We start from the raw sequence: 18,945 nt of genomic DNA on the forward strand, positions 1-18,945 counted from the left end.
AATTGTTTGATGAGGGGAGCTGCGTTTAAGCAGTGGGCGTTAGATAGCGAACCTAATCTTAGATACCCAAGCGTCGGGGTTAACTGCCGGATCAATGGCTGCCGTGGGCTGTGTTAACTAGTCCCTTTACTTTTTCTCGAATGAGAAAAGCTTGACTGCAATGCCGCGTAGCGGTCATTGTCATTATGAGGCGTTGCCTTACCGCTTGGCGGTTGGTCGTAGACCATAGACTCCAAAATCCAAGAGTAACCCCATACCCAAATTCACCTCCAGCCCCCTCCCCCTTTCTTTTCTCTTCTCCACGGACCGGACTCAAATTCCGGCGAAATCACCGCAGCCGGACACCAGTTGGACTCGTCGCCGGCCATCGAAGCTTCCTCTCTTCCTCCTCCTCCATCTCAGGTAAGGATTTTAGGTGATTAGGCTTGGATTGAAGCAAATCGAAGAGGAGAGAAAAACCGAAAATTTTCGATTTCTTGGTTGGGTTTTTGGTTTCCGATGATTTTTCGGCTGGAAACCTTGGTGAATCTTGTTGTTGGAAGAACACTGATCTTGTGGGTATGCTTATTGCAGCTTGAATCGACCGGTAGAGGAGAAATTCGAAGGTGACCAGTAGCTCGCCGGAAATCTTCCCCACAAAATATTTCTCCAACCGGTGCGAATATAATCACCATACCTATTGGCAATGGTGAAAACTGTCACAGTTGACATCCTAGCTTTTGTGTCGTCACCAAAGGCTAGCACAGGTTCCTCAACTGATGATGGGTTTAACAGAGTTGTGAACTTACAGAGAGACACAACCAAATCATCTAGTACATCTTCAAGATGGTGGCATGCTGAAATCTTTGCAATAGCTAAAAATCCATCAATGCATGTTTGATAAACCTCTTTATGTTCTGCATGATCAAATACCACAGAGATGGCAGCAATTGTAGGGCCAGACATTATAGCAAACATATCATGGTCTAGGTAGGCTCTGGAATCAGATACAATGAATGGAGCATTTTTCTTGGATTTGTGCATTAAATCAATCCACCGGCTTGGGGTCATCTCAGGATAACCAGCAACTTGTTCTGGAGTAGTGCGAATCTCATTCTTGCATATTGAGTGATAAAGCTCTGTCAGGAAATCTCGAGGTAGATCACTGCCTCCATTAATGTGTCTATTATTCCGAATGAAATCCTCCTCTGTCATCTTCTTCTTCACCTGAACATTGTGCTGATCTGTATTGAGCATTATGATTGAATATGATAACAGAAGAGCAGCATCCTTGTTTGCTAGAATTAGAAGGTGATTGCTCGTAGTATATCTCTGAGAATGCTTCAAGAACCCTTTGTATCTTTTGTGATTCTCCAGGCAAACGAAACGTCTCCAAGAAAAGGCGGAGTGCAGTATCCAAATTCATATCTTGGAAATCAAAGGTACCAGCAAATTTGTGAAGAACCTGAACACAAAACTTGTCATGATTTCCCAAGAAATCCCCAACAAGATTCTTGTCTAGCCCAGCTGTATACCTGAAAAAGCAGGCCACACTTTGAGGATCAAGTTTATCAGGCAAGAGATGAGTTCCTTGGAGGAACTCCAACCCTATCTTTGGGTCACGGTTAAAATGATCGGCTCCGATCATCAATCATCTCTTTATGTACTTCCTCCGGTGAACAAATGGAACCCAATGATTAGGATCGCTGTAGTTGTCACAAAATTATTCGAAGGTGAACAGTGGCTCGTCGGAATTTTGTGGGGAGGATTGGCTCTAGATTAAATTAAATTGGAATATGGAGTAGAGTAAGAAGGGAAAAAAAAAAAAGCAGAGAAGAACGAAGAAAGAAGGAGAAGAGAGAGAGAGATAGAAAAGCAGAAAAAATAAATAAAAAAATAGAGAAAAATTAGAAAAAAAGAGAGAAAAAAATAAAAAAATGATATTGGGGGTAAAATAGTCATTTTAGACTTGTTTTGGACCTGTTGTGTGAGAATTAGAAAGAATAAGGACTATCCAGTTTAATTTGAAAGGCGAGGGACTAAACAGTTTTTCAGGGAAAAGTTTGAGGAGTAACAAGTATTTAACCCTAATAATAATAATGTTAATACTATTATGAAAAAAAAAATGTTTGTATTTTTTTTTTTAATCGAAAGAGGTCAATCCGATTTTATAATTCAGCAAGCAGTACCAAACGACACACTCTAATGGAGACGATAGTGTAAAGAGTAGACCTGTAAATAGACCGAATTTTGATCCGGACCTGCTCCGGATCCATGGCTATTGGACGGGTTTGGATTGAAAATTTTGATCCGTTGATCCATTAATGATCCGAATCCGTTAACCAATTTATTTAACAGATGAAATACGGATTTAGGTTGATCCGATCCGTTAATGATCCGATCGGTTTTCATAATAATAAAATATTATTTTTATTAATACATTATTTTTAATATATATATATATAATATAAAATTTTCAACGTAGGAGCTCATCTGAATTAAATTGCTTGTTAAATGGCTTTCGAATCCTCATGAGGCCTTGGTGGCCAGCTAATGGGTGTTTATTGCCCCGTGGTGTTCGGGAGGGATTAGTCCGGCTCTGCTGGGATACCCCTCGAAGGGTGGGTGTGTTGCTAACTTTTCTAACGCTAACCTCCCCCAATAAATATATATATATATATATATATATATATATATATATATATATATAAAATATTAAGAATTCTTAATACAAATTTTTTTGCAAAAACCTAAGGGACGGTCTTCGTAAACAGAGTTCATCAGTCCATCACCCAAGAAGCATTAATTATTGATAAAGGCTTTGCAAAAACCTAAGGGACGGTCTTTTTTTAGTTTACTATTGATAAAAGCATTATTGATAAACTTAATATTACTATTTAAAATTTAAAAATATTTAAAATTATAAACGGATCTGATTAGCGGATTGGGTATCCGTTAATCCGGCAGATACGGAATTGGATCGAGCTATCAATGATCTGTCAGGTTAACGGAGCGGGTTAGGATTGAATTTTTTAATTAGGAAATGAATTTGGATTTAAGTCGATCCGCTCAAAATCCGGTCTATTTACAGGTCTAGTAAAGAGTCGTCTTTTAGGACTTATAAAGAGCTTATTCTAGCCAAATAGAAACTGCGCAATCCAGATTACACCCACCTTTTAGGAAATCCATGTACCATTATTCTAACAAAACCTAAATACTCAGAAGTTGTTTAAATAAATGTTTCAACCGAGCACTAGATTTTGCGACCCAAACTAAAATTAAATATTACTAGTAGTCATAGCTTCCTTGAAAGAAGAGGGAAGGATGACTAAACCTAAAATATAACATAAAATAAGGAAAAAGGCCTTATGGGCCTTGTAGACCCAAAACAGCCCAGTCCAGCCTAAGTCCAACATCCAAGATGGAGTCCAACAATCCAAGGCTGTAGAAACCGTAGCAATCAACTGCTTCCTTTCGCAACCACCACTAACGACTATGCTGACCATGCCGTCAGTATTGTTGTCCCAAGCCTCAGGATCAGCACCACCACAAATGGCACATCCACTGCTTGAACTGTCACTAACATCGCTGTACCTACTAGCGTTCAAGCTACCAGCACCATCCATATCAAGGGAAGACATATACAATACCATCATCATTGCAGAGCTCGCCGTTGTCAAATCCACCCAAGAGTCGGGCACACCCAATTTGGTCCCATCGCCCATGACTGCGTTCAAGAACCATACACACCGAGCACTCAAATCTTCGGGCTCCTTCATCCACCATGCAATCCGAGCAACCGAGATCCCATTTCGAACAAAGACATCTCGGTTTATCACCGAGCACAGCACCCGATCAGCACCACCGACCTTGGTTGCAATACCCACATCCGTAGCAGTATTGTCACCGAAACCTGACACCCTCACCAAACCATCGTTACCCAACACAACTAGAAGGAGAATAAGCAGCCTAGAGGCCGCCATGGCCACCATTGACAGGCGAGATATGAGAAGCCGCCGCGAGAAGTTTCTCAAACCCTAGCAGAGCGCTAGGTCAGAAAAAAATTTAGATGTTTATTTTGATTAAACATTTGCAAATGAAGCTCCTCTGTAACTGTATGTTTATAATTCTTAATATACATGTATATGTATTGGAAACTAGGGTGTATATAGCTACTATTTAGTAATATTTGATTTAAGTTTTATTTGATTTCAGTTTTATCGATTTAGGTTACCAAAGGTTCGGTTTACCAAATCTTAAATATTGATCCGTATTCGGTCGGTTCGTTAATTACTAAACCAAATGGCAGTCCTAGTTAGTATCATCTAATTATATAGTGATGAGATTGCAGAAGTTGGAAAGGAGACAATTATTCAACCGATTGGTATTCATGATTACGAGAGCAATGGTAGTAAAGTCGTACCACAACAAGAATCACATAACCAAATACTAGTACCTCTTACTTCTTCACAAGAAACCAAACAGAGAAATCTGGAATTAACTAAAATTAAAATCTTCAACTCTAAGCAGTAAAAGGTTCCGTAATCATACTTTGTTTTTATGACTTTATCCAATCCGCACAATATCCTCTTCCATCAACTACTGTTACTTCCTTACCAAATTTCAATTTTTGGACAATAACCATTTCAAATAATTGAATTCATCGAGAAGAAACAGAACTCCAATCACTAGTCGAAATCAGTAGGAATCTTTCACTTCTGTTCAAATGTAGTCGAAGACCAAAACTTCAGCTTCTCTATCAAAGTTCAACTATGCTGCAATTATTTGTCCAATAAATAAAATCACTATCCTCCTTGGCAATAATCAATCAAACATAGACGTCATACTTCAATTTAACTTCTTTCACCAATTTTCATCTATCAACAACTATATTCTGAAAATCGAAATTTCAATAAGATAATGATTTCAAGAAAATTATCTTCTTCAGTTCTTCCTCAAATTGAGAAATCGCGAACTCTCAGAGATACGAACAGTAGAAAATTAGCGTTTCAAGTACCAAATCCAAATTCTTCACAATTGAATAGAGATTTTATGTAAACACTTCAATCGAGTACTCGTAAAGTAAAACCTAAGCTTCGTTGATAGGAACCAAAGCTATTTTCAACAAATAATTTCACTGAATCTTGAAGAGTTTTGATGATTCTTGATGAAGAAGTACTTATCTGTAACTGAAGTATATCGATCTTGATGCTTTGCTTTGAACAAATAGATGAAGAACAACTGAAATATTAACAAATCCTTGAGTAATTTCGGTCACCGATCGACTTGGCTCTTGATACCATGAAAAGCTTGGGGTGCGTTTGGATGAGAAAATTATGAAATCTGTAGGAATTCACACTATTCTAAATCTTTTATGATCCAGGCACATGTTAGTCGATCTTCAATTAAGAACAGAAGAGAAATACTGAAAATGCAGTAGCTAGCTTGATAGTTCAAGTAGGAGAATCAAAAGGAGACGAGTGGATAACCCAGAATAGCACAAAACAGCGAACGGTTAGTCAAAGTCTCAAAGAACTAGAGAATGTAAGGAAACACGAAGACCCTTTTGACCCCCACACAAGAGGCAAACTAGCCAACTGAAACAACTAGTACGTCATAACCAACTAGCCAGAACCAACAGTAACAGAATCAATATAACCATAACAGAATATTCCGCTTGTTAATATCTAACCAAAATATCCACGAGGATTCCAAAATATCTACAAGAAACTCGATCGCTAATCACCCACGTCATCATAGTTTGCTATAAAAAGCAAAAGTCAAATTTTATTGGGGCAAAAAATTGTACATAATTAGAAAATTTGTGCATCGTCGTACGTACTAAATCCAAGATCTTTACGTACTAAATCCAAAATCCTGATATGAAGCGCTTCAGTGGAAAAAAAAAACGAATAAAAAAATCATCGACAGAAATAAAAATAGAATTTTAAAAGCAAGCTGGACACCTGTGCCATCTTGATGACGGACACGTGTTCTCTTAGAAGCTCCACAAGCTGAAATTTGACTCGCTTTCCACCTGATAGTCTGCCCAGTTGATACTGTCCAAGTAATGACGAGGCGGAGAGAGCAGTGGACCCTCCGCCATGCTAGTCAGCAATCTGGGCATGTCGAAGAGCGCCTCTTCATCCTCGTAGAAGCCGTCGTTCTTCTTCTCATTCTCGTGTTCCCTCTCCTCGTCCTCGTAGAAGCCATCATTCTTCTTCTCGCTGTCCATCTCAATTTTCACATTCTCATGTTCCATCTCGTTGTCGTCGCAGCTGCTTGAGACGCCGCCGAATTCCTCAGGCCGAAATGTCTCAGCAGCCTCGGCGGCGGACCTGCGAATGTCGAGCTGGTCTTTGGAAGCCGGAACGGGCAACCGCCACGCCGAATCAGCGAAATTGAGGCATGCCTGCTTCCCCCTAAGGGCCAATGCCGCCACATCGTGCGCCCGAGCGGCCATCTCAACAGTTGGGTACGTCCCCAGCCAAATTCTGGTCTTTTTGTTCGGCTCCCTGACCTCGCACACCCACTTGTTATTGTTCCTGCGCCTCACGCCGCGGTAGACCGGGTGGCGAGTCTCCTTGAACACTCGCCTACCGGCTCGCTTCTTCGGCCTGCTCGAAGCAAGTATCACCGCTCCGTCGGAATGAGGTGAACGGATAGTCGTGATGCTCGTGTCAGATAAGGAAGACGACTCGGGCTTGTCGATGGAGGAGACTGATTCGAGGCTTTTCTGGTTGGAGTCTGAGAGCTGGTAACTGGAGTTCATCTGAGGTAGAGCTGGTTTGGTTTTCTTCGCTGAGAGTAGGGATAGTGTGAGTTTGGTTTTCTTTGTTGAGTACACTGGTTTCAGGAAAGGGCTTATATACATTTTGATGTGGGACCCGTGCTTATGGACGACTGTACACGACAACACGCAGTGTGAGCGAGGGCCAGGTGGCGGTAATGAGTTGCGTAATTGCTGAAATATCTGGGTTTCATTTTGAAATTGATAGGACTGTGGTGGAAACGGACCCGCCAGTTGGCAGGTGTTACTAAACTAAGTAATGAATGTGTTTTTGCACGTGAATTCCTTTACTGAAAGGATTATACTTCGCTGACCAGCTTTGGCTGACCATATCCACTAACTGGATGACATGTGTCTTTCTAAGCCAATTAAGCCTTCCTCACGCGCTCCCAGTCGCGATGTTGAGCCGCGCGACGTCGAACCCGTTTGTGGCGCTGTGCTTCAAAATCCGTTCTCCCGGGTGACGGCATCGACCTCAATGGAAGTGGAGGAACCGTAGTACTGCTGTGAAGCAGGGAATAGTACTCTGAAGGAGGATTTGCCGTTGTCGGAGACGTGCCGTTTCCGGAGACAAGTATGGAGGGATCTCGATCCGTGGCGTAGGCTTTGATTGAGAGGGTGGGGAAGGCGGTGGTGGTGACTGGAAACCGACGATGGGGAGTGGAGAAGGGGTTGAGGATCAGGAGGAATGAGGTTGAGGATGGTCAAGTTGGTCGCCGATAGAGACTGGAGAAGAGGGAGACGGAGTACAGGAAGAGGAAGGAGGAGAACAGAAAGAGAGGCAAAAAAAAAAAAGACACGTGTTGGATTGGGAGTGTGACACGCAGGGGTTGGTTAGGAAGGGCTGACCAGCCCTGGTCAGCCAAGTATTGTCCTTACTGAAATTATCACGTTTGGTGTTTGGTTGCGAGTGAACATTGTGTAATGTGGCTTGCACGTGACATGTGTTTGACACACGATACTATTTGTAGTGGTATAAGTCGTGTTGGGTTTGGTTGTGATATTTGAACACTGTGTGATGTGGCTGCCACGTGACACGTGTTTGACACGTGATACTATTATTAGTGTAAGTGCTGTGATCTGAAAAGAATTTGATTAAAAGATCCACATTTAGTGATCCAGATAATATTTTCTCACTATATTTCTTTTCTATCAATTCAGCAATAGAGAGAGAGAGTGCGCGTGCAAGATGAACTAATTTATTTTTCTTTTTTAAATTGAGTGAGATGATCATCTCAATTTGCAGTTGTGGGGTTGAATTCATCCCCATCCCTAACCCATATCTATTCCTTTTTGCCTCCTTAGTTGTCACCAGTCCGTCTCCAATCTCGCCAAGACCTTCTAACGCTCCATGGTGGTTTGAGGATCTTCTAGTTTTAGGTCTCAATTTGGTTAAAATATATGCTGGTGACATCCATTGTTTCTCAAATATTTGATCACGGTACTATAAGTGGATTCCTCTGTTATTACCAGAAATTGAAGTTTTATTGCAGAAACAGACATTAATATGCTATACATTATTGATCAAAGCTCTGTTTTTTTTTTTTGGATTCTTCGTGTTGTTCAGAATATGAAGATAAACAAAACATTACTACAAATATTGGTTATAAAGACACTGGAAAAGAGTCCTCTAATACATTTAAGGATTTTAAAAGAAATAGTCATTTATCCAGCAGTCATTGTAAGTCATATACAAGGACACTGGAAAAGTGTTCTCTTTTCCCTACTAGGACACTTAAACTGTGTCCCTAAAATCCAAAATAAGTGTCCTCAAAACCAATAGTGGACACCTAAAATGTGTTCTTATGTCAAGAAAAATGTATCCTCTTTACCTTACTAGTACACAATTTGTGTCCTGAAAATGGAAAAAGAAGAGTCATCATTTGCCTACAAGGACACATAAACTGTGTGCTTAAATGTTTAAAACCATCCAAATATATATATATATATATATATATATATCTCGCAAGCATTCTTAAAAGCGCCAAAACGAATATATTAGTCACCACTCACCAACATACACTATCACAATATGTATACAAATTAAGATCCGATCTAAGGAGAATCAACTACAAAATAAAATTAAAAAAGTACCATAACTACTATACTAATTTTCTCATTAATTATGTTCTATTAATCTTGAATAGATCCATAGCTGCATGGACTCCAATGATTTGTCCTTGTCAAAATAAGAACCTATACAAACAAGTCAATAAACATAAATTGATATAATTGATACAAGGTTTGAATTGGGACACTTATAGGGTAAACCAGTAAGCCATAATCAAAATTACAAACATTCCTTACTTTATCTGTTATAAAATCTTTAAGTAGAGCTTGTGTTCTGCCAAAAAAAACAACAATCAAATAGATTAAAAGAGCTTATTTCTTTTTGGATTAAATACTGTTTACTCCCTATATTTATAGGGTTTCATCGTTTCAGTCCCTGACCTTCGAATTTCACCTAAAAAAGTCCCTGAACTCTCAATTTCCTCCCAATTGGTCCCTGCCGTCAAAATTTTCTGTTAAAGTTGCCGAAAATATCTATTATGCCCTCACTTTGTTTTTTTAAATTTTTTTTCTCTCTCTCTCTTTTATTTCTTTTTTTCATTTCACCTCTTGAAAGTCTGTGGATTGGAACCATCTTGATGAGGAGATGAACAGAAGGAGGCGAGAGAGCCAGAAGAAGAAGAAGAGGTAAAAAGAAAAAAGAAAAAAAAAAAGAAAAAAGAGGAAGAGAAATATTTTTTTTTAAGTAAATGAGGGTATACTGGACTTTTTAGGGGAAGATAACGGAGTTTTTGACGGATGTTTGACGACAGGGACCAATTGGGAGTTCAGGGACTTTTTAGGTGAAATTCGAAGGTCAGGGACTGAAACGATGAAACCCTATAAGTATAGGGAGTAAACAGTATTTAACCATTTCTTTTTTCTTTTACTACCTTCTTTATGTAGTCATAAACACTATAAAAAATATCAATATATCAAAATATAATCAAGGAAATCAACTCATACCGTATTATGGCAAACCCAATCTTCAAAACTTTACAAGTCTAGCTTGTATAAGAATGAAGACTAGCGTCTTTGACCTGACTGTGATCACAAGATTACATAGAAATATTACTTTCATATTCAGTACAGTGTAATAACATAAATACAAGAAAACAGTTCGAATTGTAGCATGTATTAAATGGTTTGCATCTATATAAAAGGAGCTAAATATATCAAACTTCAGGAACTATGCAAGATAAACGAGGATAGTTGCCGTTGTTGAGTGGCCTTGGTTTGCACGTATCAAAAGTTCCTCATTTTCTTCCAAGAGGCTAAAACGCTGCTTATTATCCTTTCTAACAGCCTGCAAAGAAGGTTCGAATAATAAAATCTCCACTTTAGGCAGTTCATCTAAACAACAAATGACTACTAAAGACTACTCGCTTCCAATCATTAAGTTTAGAGAAAGTTAAGACTAACCTCCTTAATCTCATCAACAATATGTGAGCTCAAGGGAATATTAGCAAATGTCTTCAAGTTTAGCTCTAAAAGATCATGAACCTTCACAAATCCATCACTCCGCATATCCAAATTCAACTCAGAAGCCATATGGCGCAATATACGTGTCCTACAAATACAAAGAATAGTGTAAAATATATAAAAAAAAACCTATGCCAGTCAGGTGCATTACCCTTCCGATACACATTATCTATGCATCTACAATGTAACACATTTCCAGATGAATATTCCTATATTCCCATGGTTTTTTCCAAGACCACATAAAAGAATTGAATTCGCACAAATTGACTACTAGAAATATTTAATGTTAGGTCCATTTAACTTAACAGACCTCCATACTGTTTCATGCACATCCAATACCTCAATTCATAATTAAAAAATACAAAACAAATAAGGAAGGAACATGAGAATGTCATAGCGCTTACAATAATATATCAAGTGCATCAACTCTATCTTTACCAGAGCCGCCGCCGCCACGACAGCCCCTTCCTCTGCCACGACCTCTTGATCTCTCTCCCTCATCTTTCACCTCCCATCCTCCTCCTCTACCACCACCAATTCCAAACAAAGCGCACAACAATCACAAAGTCAATTATATACAAGCACACGATCCCTCTACCCAAAAATAAGAAAGAGTAAACTTTTGCATTTGCTTGTACAAAAGCGCCGAAATTGAACCCAGAAACTAGCAAATTGAACAGTGACGAAGAGAAACTAAAACTGCAATGGAAATTAACAGGGATCTAATTATTGTTCCTGCAAGATAACAAAGTCGAACCTTAGAGATAGTAAGGGTTGGACTCCATTTTTCTTTGAGGATATCAAGACAAATGCTTCCATTGCTATTGATATTCGGGTAGAAGACCTTAGTCCTAAATGCAACCTGAAAATTGAAACACCGTCATCTTTCCGACCAAAGAAAAAAGAAACCATACACTTATAAACACAAGGATCAAAGGTTCACTACGCTGATATTTGAATCAGACAACATGCATCAGACAACTGTGCACATTTTATTTGTCGTCTGAAAAATTCAGACGACAACAAGAATTATTCTATTGTATATGATTCAATCATACAATAGTTATTGTGAAATAGGTGTGATGTTGTCCTCTTTTCTTAAAGGGACAACAGATTTTCAGATTGTTGTTGTCCAAATAGATAGTTTCAGACAACATAATAACTGTGTTGACACCCAAATTTCCACAAGTTCAAATTTAACGAGTGACAAGCAAAGAGGGCGAGTCATCAGCCTTGTGACCTAATTGGGCCTTCAAGCAAGCCCACTTCATGTCAAAAGGAGGCCCTCTAGTTAGCAATAGATACGACAAGCCCGAATTCTCAAATGACTAACATGTATTTTTAAAGAAGTTGACACGCTTATTTACCATGCGATACGCGTAGACCCAAGCTACGTTTGGGGCTTATACGAAGGGATGTGGTGTGGAAGGTAACGGATTCTGTGAGGCCTATTATTAAGATAAGGCCCATTGACAATTTTGGGCTTGGGGACCAAAATTCATGCTTGACGGGTTAAAATCTTAACAAGGGCTAGTAGAGAGATGAGAGCAGGTCCATCAAAAAAACATGAAGCCCACTAGAGTTATTTCCTTACCCAAAGTCCATTACAACAGCCTCTAGCCCAAAACCCGTTGAAACCATCTTCTTCCCCAAACTAGAAATATTGTTCTATCAAAGTTTCTGCTGGGATTAGTGCTTTACCATTTCTAGCAAGAACCCAAAATCTATGGGGAGCTTTCTGATTCATATACCCAGTAATCCTGCTTCAATTTCCAATAGCCCTCAAACTTTGTGATCACAATTCACAATATCAGAAAATAAGGGATTAGAATCCCTCGAAGATCACAGCAGCACATAATATGGGATTGTCACCGTCCTATACCTATACCACCGACCTTCACCCTCAGAGCCAGAACGAGCTTTCACTCTTTTGGTTTCATGGAGAAAACAAAAGCTGAAAGCTTTAGGATTATCCCACCAAAACTGAGAATACCCCTTCAAAACCCCCAGTTCTTAGCACGAATCTTCCCCGCCTATCTCCCCTATAAAAGTCGGGTTCATTGCCGTTGGAAACTAGACCACAACAACCCAAAACATCAAGTAAGAGATCAAGAGTCATCTTTGAATCCCTAGCCATCAATTCCCCCAATCAACCTTAACCCAAAACCCACAACCATGCCATTGCTGGAACTCTCCCTCTTTGCTAAACTCCCAGGCATCTAGCTCCCACACCATATCCACTTATAAGCTCTGTTTTTGTGAAATTAACTCTAATTGCTGCTGTTATCATCTAGCTGGTCACAACAAAGTCGTTCTCAGGTCTAACCTTTAATCAATTTTGGGCCTAATCTCACTTAATCAAGAAGGTCTTGCTATCAAAAGTCCAAAACACAAAATCACCCTCACAAACTGTTGATTTTATTTCATTGTTATTCAGACAATGGTTGAAATTTGATGTCGTCTGAATAAATTTATTCAGACAACTCTTTTTACATTGCTATTGTGCAATTTATTATCTGACAGTCACTATATTTTGATGTTGTCTGATATTTTATGTTCAGACAACATCTTTTCTTGTTTGTTGTGTGACATTGTTACATACAATTGTTCACAGACAACATCTTTTCTTGTCTGTTGTGTGACAATATTATTACGTACAATTGTTCTTTAATTTATGTTGTCTGTTTTTAGGGTTAAAATTTAGTCTGCCATTGCCCGCCCATTTTTTGGCCAAAATTTAAACTTCCCCCTTTCACAAAACCCATGGTTTTAATTTGGAAAGGAAAAAAGGTTCCCCTTCAAAAAAAAGAAACACTCTGAGAGTTCCCCATCTCTCTCCTCCGCCTCTGCAACAATCAGAGACCGGCCTTTGGCCTTATTTTCGACACCGCCACCACCAAGCGACGACGCATAATGCTGATCAGAGTCCTCAATCTCTTCCCCGACTCAGATGCCAACATCGTTTTCGGTGGAGATTCGTCCCCCGTCGTTGATGGGTAATAGTTTAGGCCATGTGTGATTGTGACTGACTAAGTTGTTTCATTGGTGAAATTTGGGACTTTTGTGTATTTTCAGATCAATCTATGAAACTGTGTAGGTTGGAATTATGGGTTTGACAATTGGAAACCTTTTAAGTTTCTTCTGGGTCCTAGTCTAGTATATTTGATTTATGTCTTGACAACCCAGGTAATTCATTTTCTCATAAATGGGTACTGTTTTCTATCCCAATTTCTTTCTAATTGCTTGCTTGCCATTGTTTTTGAGTAACTTAACCCTCAGTTTTTTTTTTTTCCTATATCCTTGAAAGTTAGAATCTTTATTCACTACATTCTAATATGTATTCAAGACTTTGTGTAAGATGTATGAAATTGATTGTTCTGATGCAATCATTAATCAAAAGGTATATAATGAATCAGCACACATATACATACCCATTGCATAAAGAAATATACATATATATACGTACACCTATGTAGTGATAGTATATATTTGCTTATTTTACCTTAAAGTTTACAGTAAGCTAAGTAAGTTGGACTAATTTTGTCTCAGGATACAACTGAAACCAAACGGAAAAATCCAAGACGGACCTTTAAATCAGAGAAGGAGTTTATAGAGTTCACTTTGAAGTATCAACAAGTTATTGCAAAGAGAGATGGAGGTATTTGAAATGATTTTATTAATGTTTACATGCAAAATCTATTGCAGATGTATTGATCTTTACACATTTAGATATGAGCTATTGCGGAGGGAACGGAGGGAAAAAAAACTTTGTTGTTAGTAACAGTAAATATTAAATGATTGGCTTATAGTAATTTAGTATAATAGATTTAGTAGTTGCTGCAGAAATGGACTACTTATAGTGATGCACTATCCTGTGCCGCAATTTTTCATGAAAAAGTAATAAAATGTATGATGGGCTTTAACTACAGTCTACCATAGGGTGTGAGTTATGATACGTGTAAACATCTGTGGTAGCTTAGAAGGAGTTAAGTACGTCCTGTTATCAGTGAGCAGAATGTGTGTTCATACTGCACAAGCATGTATTTGAAGTATTATTTTAACATTCTTCCCCTGAAGAAAGATATATGAATCTGGCCAAGTAGATGTGGACCATTTCAGTGGTTTCAGTTTTATTATTTATCATACTCTTAATGCATGTTTAAATGTGAGCGTTTGCTTCCTAGGGACTACTAAAATCTCTGCAGATTTCATTTATAGCGCAAAACTTCTGATAGATATAAATTTCACAAGTAACACATGTTCTTTTGGTTATTGCAGTTGGTTTTGCCTATCTTGGCCTTTTTGGTGAGCAGTTTCCTAAAACAATAGAATTTCTTAGCCCTGTGCACAGGCAAGCGAACCATCCTTCTCTGCTTTTCTATCTTTTTTTTTTTTTTTTTTTGTGAATTGGATTTTCATCTAGCTCATCGCTTACTTAGTGGCTAGTGGAGTCCCTAGAATATTCAAGATTGCTACTTACTTTACAAGTTTTACTATGCATATAAGTAGCGCGCACAAGTCCTTATTCATTTTTCACATCATCACTTGCTAGCTATCTTCTCACAAATCACAATAACCAAAGATATCTAAACAGTGAAACTAAGCAAGTGTTATAGAGTGAATAGAACAATAGTTAGGTATGCCTAAGGAGTCGGTTTCTCGGATGCTCACTCAAGCAAAGCCATTTGCGGCTGTGAGTCTGATGCAATTTTGGGTTTGCAGGAATGTCCATAATTACAAAGTTTTCTCTAAACCATGGGATGAGCCAACATGGATTAGTTGTTTGTAGGCATACTGTTGCCTTTGTTTTTATAACTATATATAGTCATTATCTCTGCTCTCCTCTCCTTAATTTCTCTTTGTTTATGTCTTATATTTTTTTTATATTGCATTTGACATGTTGAGATGATAAGAAGGAAGCACTATTGTAATGAAGAGATTCCAAAATCATGTAATTTCGATTAGGTTCCTATTGTAAGTGTAGATGGGTACTCTTTTTGGCATTGTTTTCAAAAGCCTCTAGTTATATTTATGTGCTGCCAGCTTATCTTACAATTAAAGTTATGTTTCGTATATGTTGACTATGCTAAGAAGAATATAAGATGTCGGAGGAATGATGGAAGGGAACATTCCAGCCACAAGATTTGTACACATTTATGGACAAGTACATGTTTTTGGCTTCAATGTATATGTAGGCAGGGTATTTATTACTGTGTTGTTGTTATAATACTGCTAATGGAATATTGTAGATCGTGTTGGAATCAATGGAAACCTTTTGGTATCAATATTGGATGTGTTTGTGGATGTGTTGATTGATAGGTTTTTGTCAGATGCAATATTCTGAATGTATGCCTTATTATCCAATCTCAGACAATGCAATTTCACTAGAAAATCATTGCTTGACAATTGAGCACAAAAAAAAATCAAATGAAAAAACTGCTGTTTGTACAACATAACAACAATATCTCTTAAACAAGTTTAATTGCCTAACATTGTAAAACTCAATGACAGAGCTACACATTCTGTTATATGAAACAAAGGAAAACAGCAGAGAGTACAAAGAGAACTATTGTCTCACTTCATTAACCAATACATCATATTAGGAAACCATGGTTGGAAATAGACTTCAATGACTACAAAACCTAGAAAGCTGTTGTTTGACTAGACAACAGACAAGAGTTTACTATGAGAAAAATAGAGTGTGAAACTTTAACAGACAATGCTACACTACAAGTTATGTTGTCTTAATGACCTCAGAAGTTCGTATTCTTTAGATTCTGCTGACTTAATTCACTTTGGACAATAGCTACTTTAAGTTGTCTATTGTCTTTTCTGGTGTTCAGACAACATGTTTTTTTTTTTTTTTGTTAGCTCTTGCTCTTGTCCAAATTTTCTTCAGACGACAGAATCTTGTTGTTGTCTGATACCCCCGATCAGACAGCACTCACTTAGTCGACAACAAAGAGGGTCATCAGACGACAATGAAAAACTGTCGTCTGATCGTATTATTGGCGTAGGTTGCAAATTAGACAAGTTACCTTAGGTGGTTTGAAAGGATAGTCAGGAGGGAAATGAATGGTAACAAGGAATACACCTCCTGCATATGGGCTATCAGGGGGTCCCATAGTCGTTGCTTGCCAATGAAACATGTCCTCAGCCACAAGACCTAATAAATATTAACCATAAGTTCACTGAAATATCCATCTGGGTATATAACAAATCAAAAATTACAACCAACATCTACACTAAAACCGTCACTTTATAAAATTTAGCTTAATGAGTACGCTACGAACACCGAAATTTAGTTTCTAAATAATAAATCTTTGAGGAGAAATTTTCAGCTACCGTCCCCAAACTATGCTGCCAAGGCCAATTTGATACCCGAACTCTCAAAAGTATCAATGTGATACCCAAAGACGTATTTTGACAACAACGTGATACTTCCGTCAAAAATCTCTAACGGCGCCTTCTGTTTGCTGACGTGGCAAGCACGTGGGTCCCATGTGATATTTTTATCAAGGATAAAATTGTCTTTCTCTACTAATTAATTTTAAAAAATAAAAATAAAACAGATCTCTCTCTCTCTCTTTCCATTTCCCGATCTGATCCTCTCTCCTTTCTATCACAATTGGTTATTTTCTGGGAATGGATTTGTGGGTTTATGAAGAACAGCCGAAATGGAGAAATTTTTTTTGATGAAAAGTGTTTGTGGCTTATGAAGTGGATTCCGATGGCAAAGCGGCGACGCCGTTTGATCGGCTATCAGCTATGGCTCTGTGGGGGTGGTTCGGCTGCGGAGAGGGGAATTGGAGGGGCAGTTCGACAGGCGGAGCAGGGTAAGGAGGCAGAGGATCGAGAGCGTTGGCGACAACGAAGAGGAGGAGGGGATCGAGGCGGTGAGGGAGAAGGAAGAGGTGGAGGAGGAGCCCTCACATGGTTTCGAGATCGAAGTCCGGATGTGGTTCTTCTGCTTTTGCTTGAGGTGTTTGATTTGCAACTTTTGCTTGAGGTGTTTGATTTGCAGGGATGAGAGGTTCTGTGATTTTCGCCATTGTTGTTGAGGCAGTGGAGCTCGCTCTTTAGCTTCAACTCTTCACTCAAATCGAGCAATTGACAGTGTATGGGAGAAGCCAAAGGTACCAAGTACCAGCTGCCAAGTCTTTTTCTTGGTCTAATTGTGCTCAATTGCTATCTGGGTTGGTTTTTCTTTTTCGGTTTATGCTAGGTTTGTTTTTAGTTCTTATATACATGAATTCATAGTTATATGTTGCTTTGGCCTTGTGATTGTGATTTTGATCGGAGTTCCTAGTATATGTTGTTACTGACATGACGTCGGCGGTGGAGGAGGAGGACGCTGAGGCTGTGGCAGCGGAGGAGGGGGTTTGATGAACGGAGGTGCTATCAGCGAATGGGTAACAGTCTCTGCGAAGAAAGAAGATGGTTGGTGGAGCTAAGGTTCGCCGGAATTTGGTGTGCAGCGAACCGGTTTCCCAAATTTGATTTTTTTTTTTTTTTTAATCATGTCACCCAACTTTCGTTTTGGGTCCATCCGCCGGGAGTTGAGTACGAAGAACATGGATTTGTAGCAGGAATTGAAGAGGATGATGGCAGCTTGGTGATGGTTTGGGCGGAGGAGAAGGAGATGAGAGAGAGGAGGAGGAGAGAGAAGAAGAAGAGGACTGCGGTTGAAGAAGAAGCAGAAGCCATTTTTCTTTGATTCTTGGGTGGAGGAGAAGGAGCGGAGCTTGCGGCGGTTTGGCTAGAACAAAATCCCAGAACAACAAGAACAAGAAGAAAAAAAAAGAAAAAAAAAATGAATTAACAAAAAAAAGGGTAAATTGGTCATTTCACTTTTTTGGGGAGCCCACGTGCTTGCCACGTCAGCAAACAGACGGCGCCGTTAGAGATTTTTGACGAAAGTATCACGTTGATGTCAAAATACGTCTTTGGGTATCACATTGATACTTTTGAGAGTTCGGGTATCAAATTGGCCTTGGCAGCATAGTTTGGGGACGGTAGCTGAAATTTTCTCATCTTTGAGCGTACCGGCGCTGCAAGAAGTGGGAAGATCCTTTTGCAAATCCTTAAGCTCCTTCAAGATGCATTTGGAAGCCATGATGACGAAACTGAACTTATTGTTCTTTTACTTTAGCAGGAGTCTAATTATTGTTCCTGCAGGAAAAACATACCTTCCCAATTGAGTGTGCGCGACTCACGACTCGTCTTTCCGTGGTCGCAGGACTGGTGGCACTGGAGCTCCTCAATCGTGGAGGTATCTAGAGGCGGCAGCAACGGTTTTGTGCTTGGCTTCTGCGGAAGAGTAGACGAAAACAAAAACTAAACCCCTATGATCTCATCCACATAATTAAGGATTATGAATCTCATCCACAGAAAGCTATAAAATAAAGAGGACAGAGAGATTTCATGAAAACTGAAGCATCAACAATAATTAAGTTGTTTTATGTTGGTCACTGAGATTCACCATACTTGCTCAATCTATTTTCAAATTTTGGAGTATATGCCCAAATGCAAATTTTCCCTTTCTAACACAAATCAAATGAGATACAACTTGGCCAATTTGTTTCGACTGCATAGAGAGTTTTGAGGAGGAGGAGGAGAAGCAACTATGGTATCCAATTCTTCCA

General features: G+C 39.0%; 2 protein-coding genes and 1 long non-coding RNA gene across 3 annotated transcripts; 1 reads left to right on the plus strand and 2 right to left on the minus strand.

Moving 5' to 3' along the window:
- Nucleotides 1-4,348: 4,348 nt before the first annotated feature.
- On the minus strand, nucleotides 4,349-6,825 carry LOC133707467 (dehydration-responsive element-binding protein 1E-like). Its single transcript, XM_062133039.1, has one exon. It carries the CDS (start codon nucleotides 6,749-6,751, stop codon nucleotides 5,978-5,980), a length of 774 nt encoding a protein of 257 aa, XP_061989023.1. The 5' UTR covers nucleotides 6,752-6,825; the 3' UTR covers nucleotides 4,349-5,977.
- A 3,182-nt stretch (nucleotides 6,826-10,007) lies between these two features.
- LOC133744868 (ubiquitin-conjugating enzyme E2 28-like) lies at nucleotides 10,008-18,480 on the minus strand. The gene is made up of 5 exons (XM_062172898.1): nucleotides 18,347-18,480; nucleotides 16,339-16,466; nucleotides 11,017-11,162; nucleotides 10,241-10,388; nucleotides 10,008-10,124 (listed from the first exon to the last, which is right to left on the minus strand). The coding sequence occupies exons 1-5, from the start codon at nucleotides 18,414-18,416 to the stop codon at nucleotides 10,008-10,010; spliced, it is 609 nt and encodes a 202-aa protein (XP_062028882.1). The 5' UTR covers nucleotides 18,417-18,480.
- Nucleotides 13,123-14,836, plus strand: LOC133742068 (uncharacterized). The gene is made up of 2 exons (XR_009862351.1): nucleotides 13,123-13,958; nucleotides 14,579-14,836. It is a non-coding gene; the product is annotated as an uncharacterized LOC133742068 (long non-coding RNA).
- Nucleotides 18,481-18,945: the final 465 nt, after the last annotated feature.

This window comes from Rosa rugosa, chromosome 4 (genome assembly GCF_958449725.1).
Source record: "Rosa rugosa chromosome 4, drRosRugo1.1, whole genome shotgun sequence".
In the NCBI taxonomy this organism is placed as follows: domain Eukaryota; kingdom Viridiplantae; phylum Streptophyta; class Magnoliopsida; order Rosales; family Rosaceae; genus Rosa; species Rosa rugosa.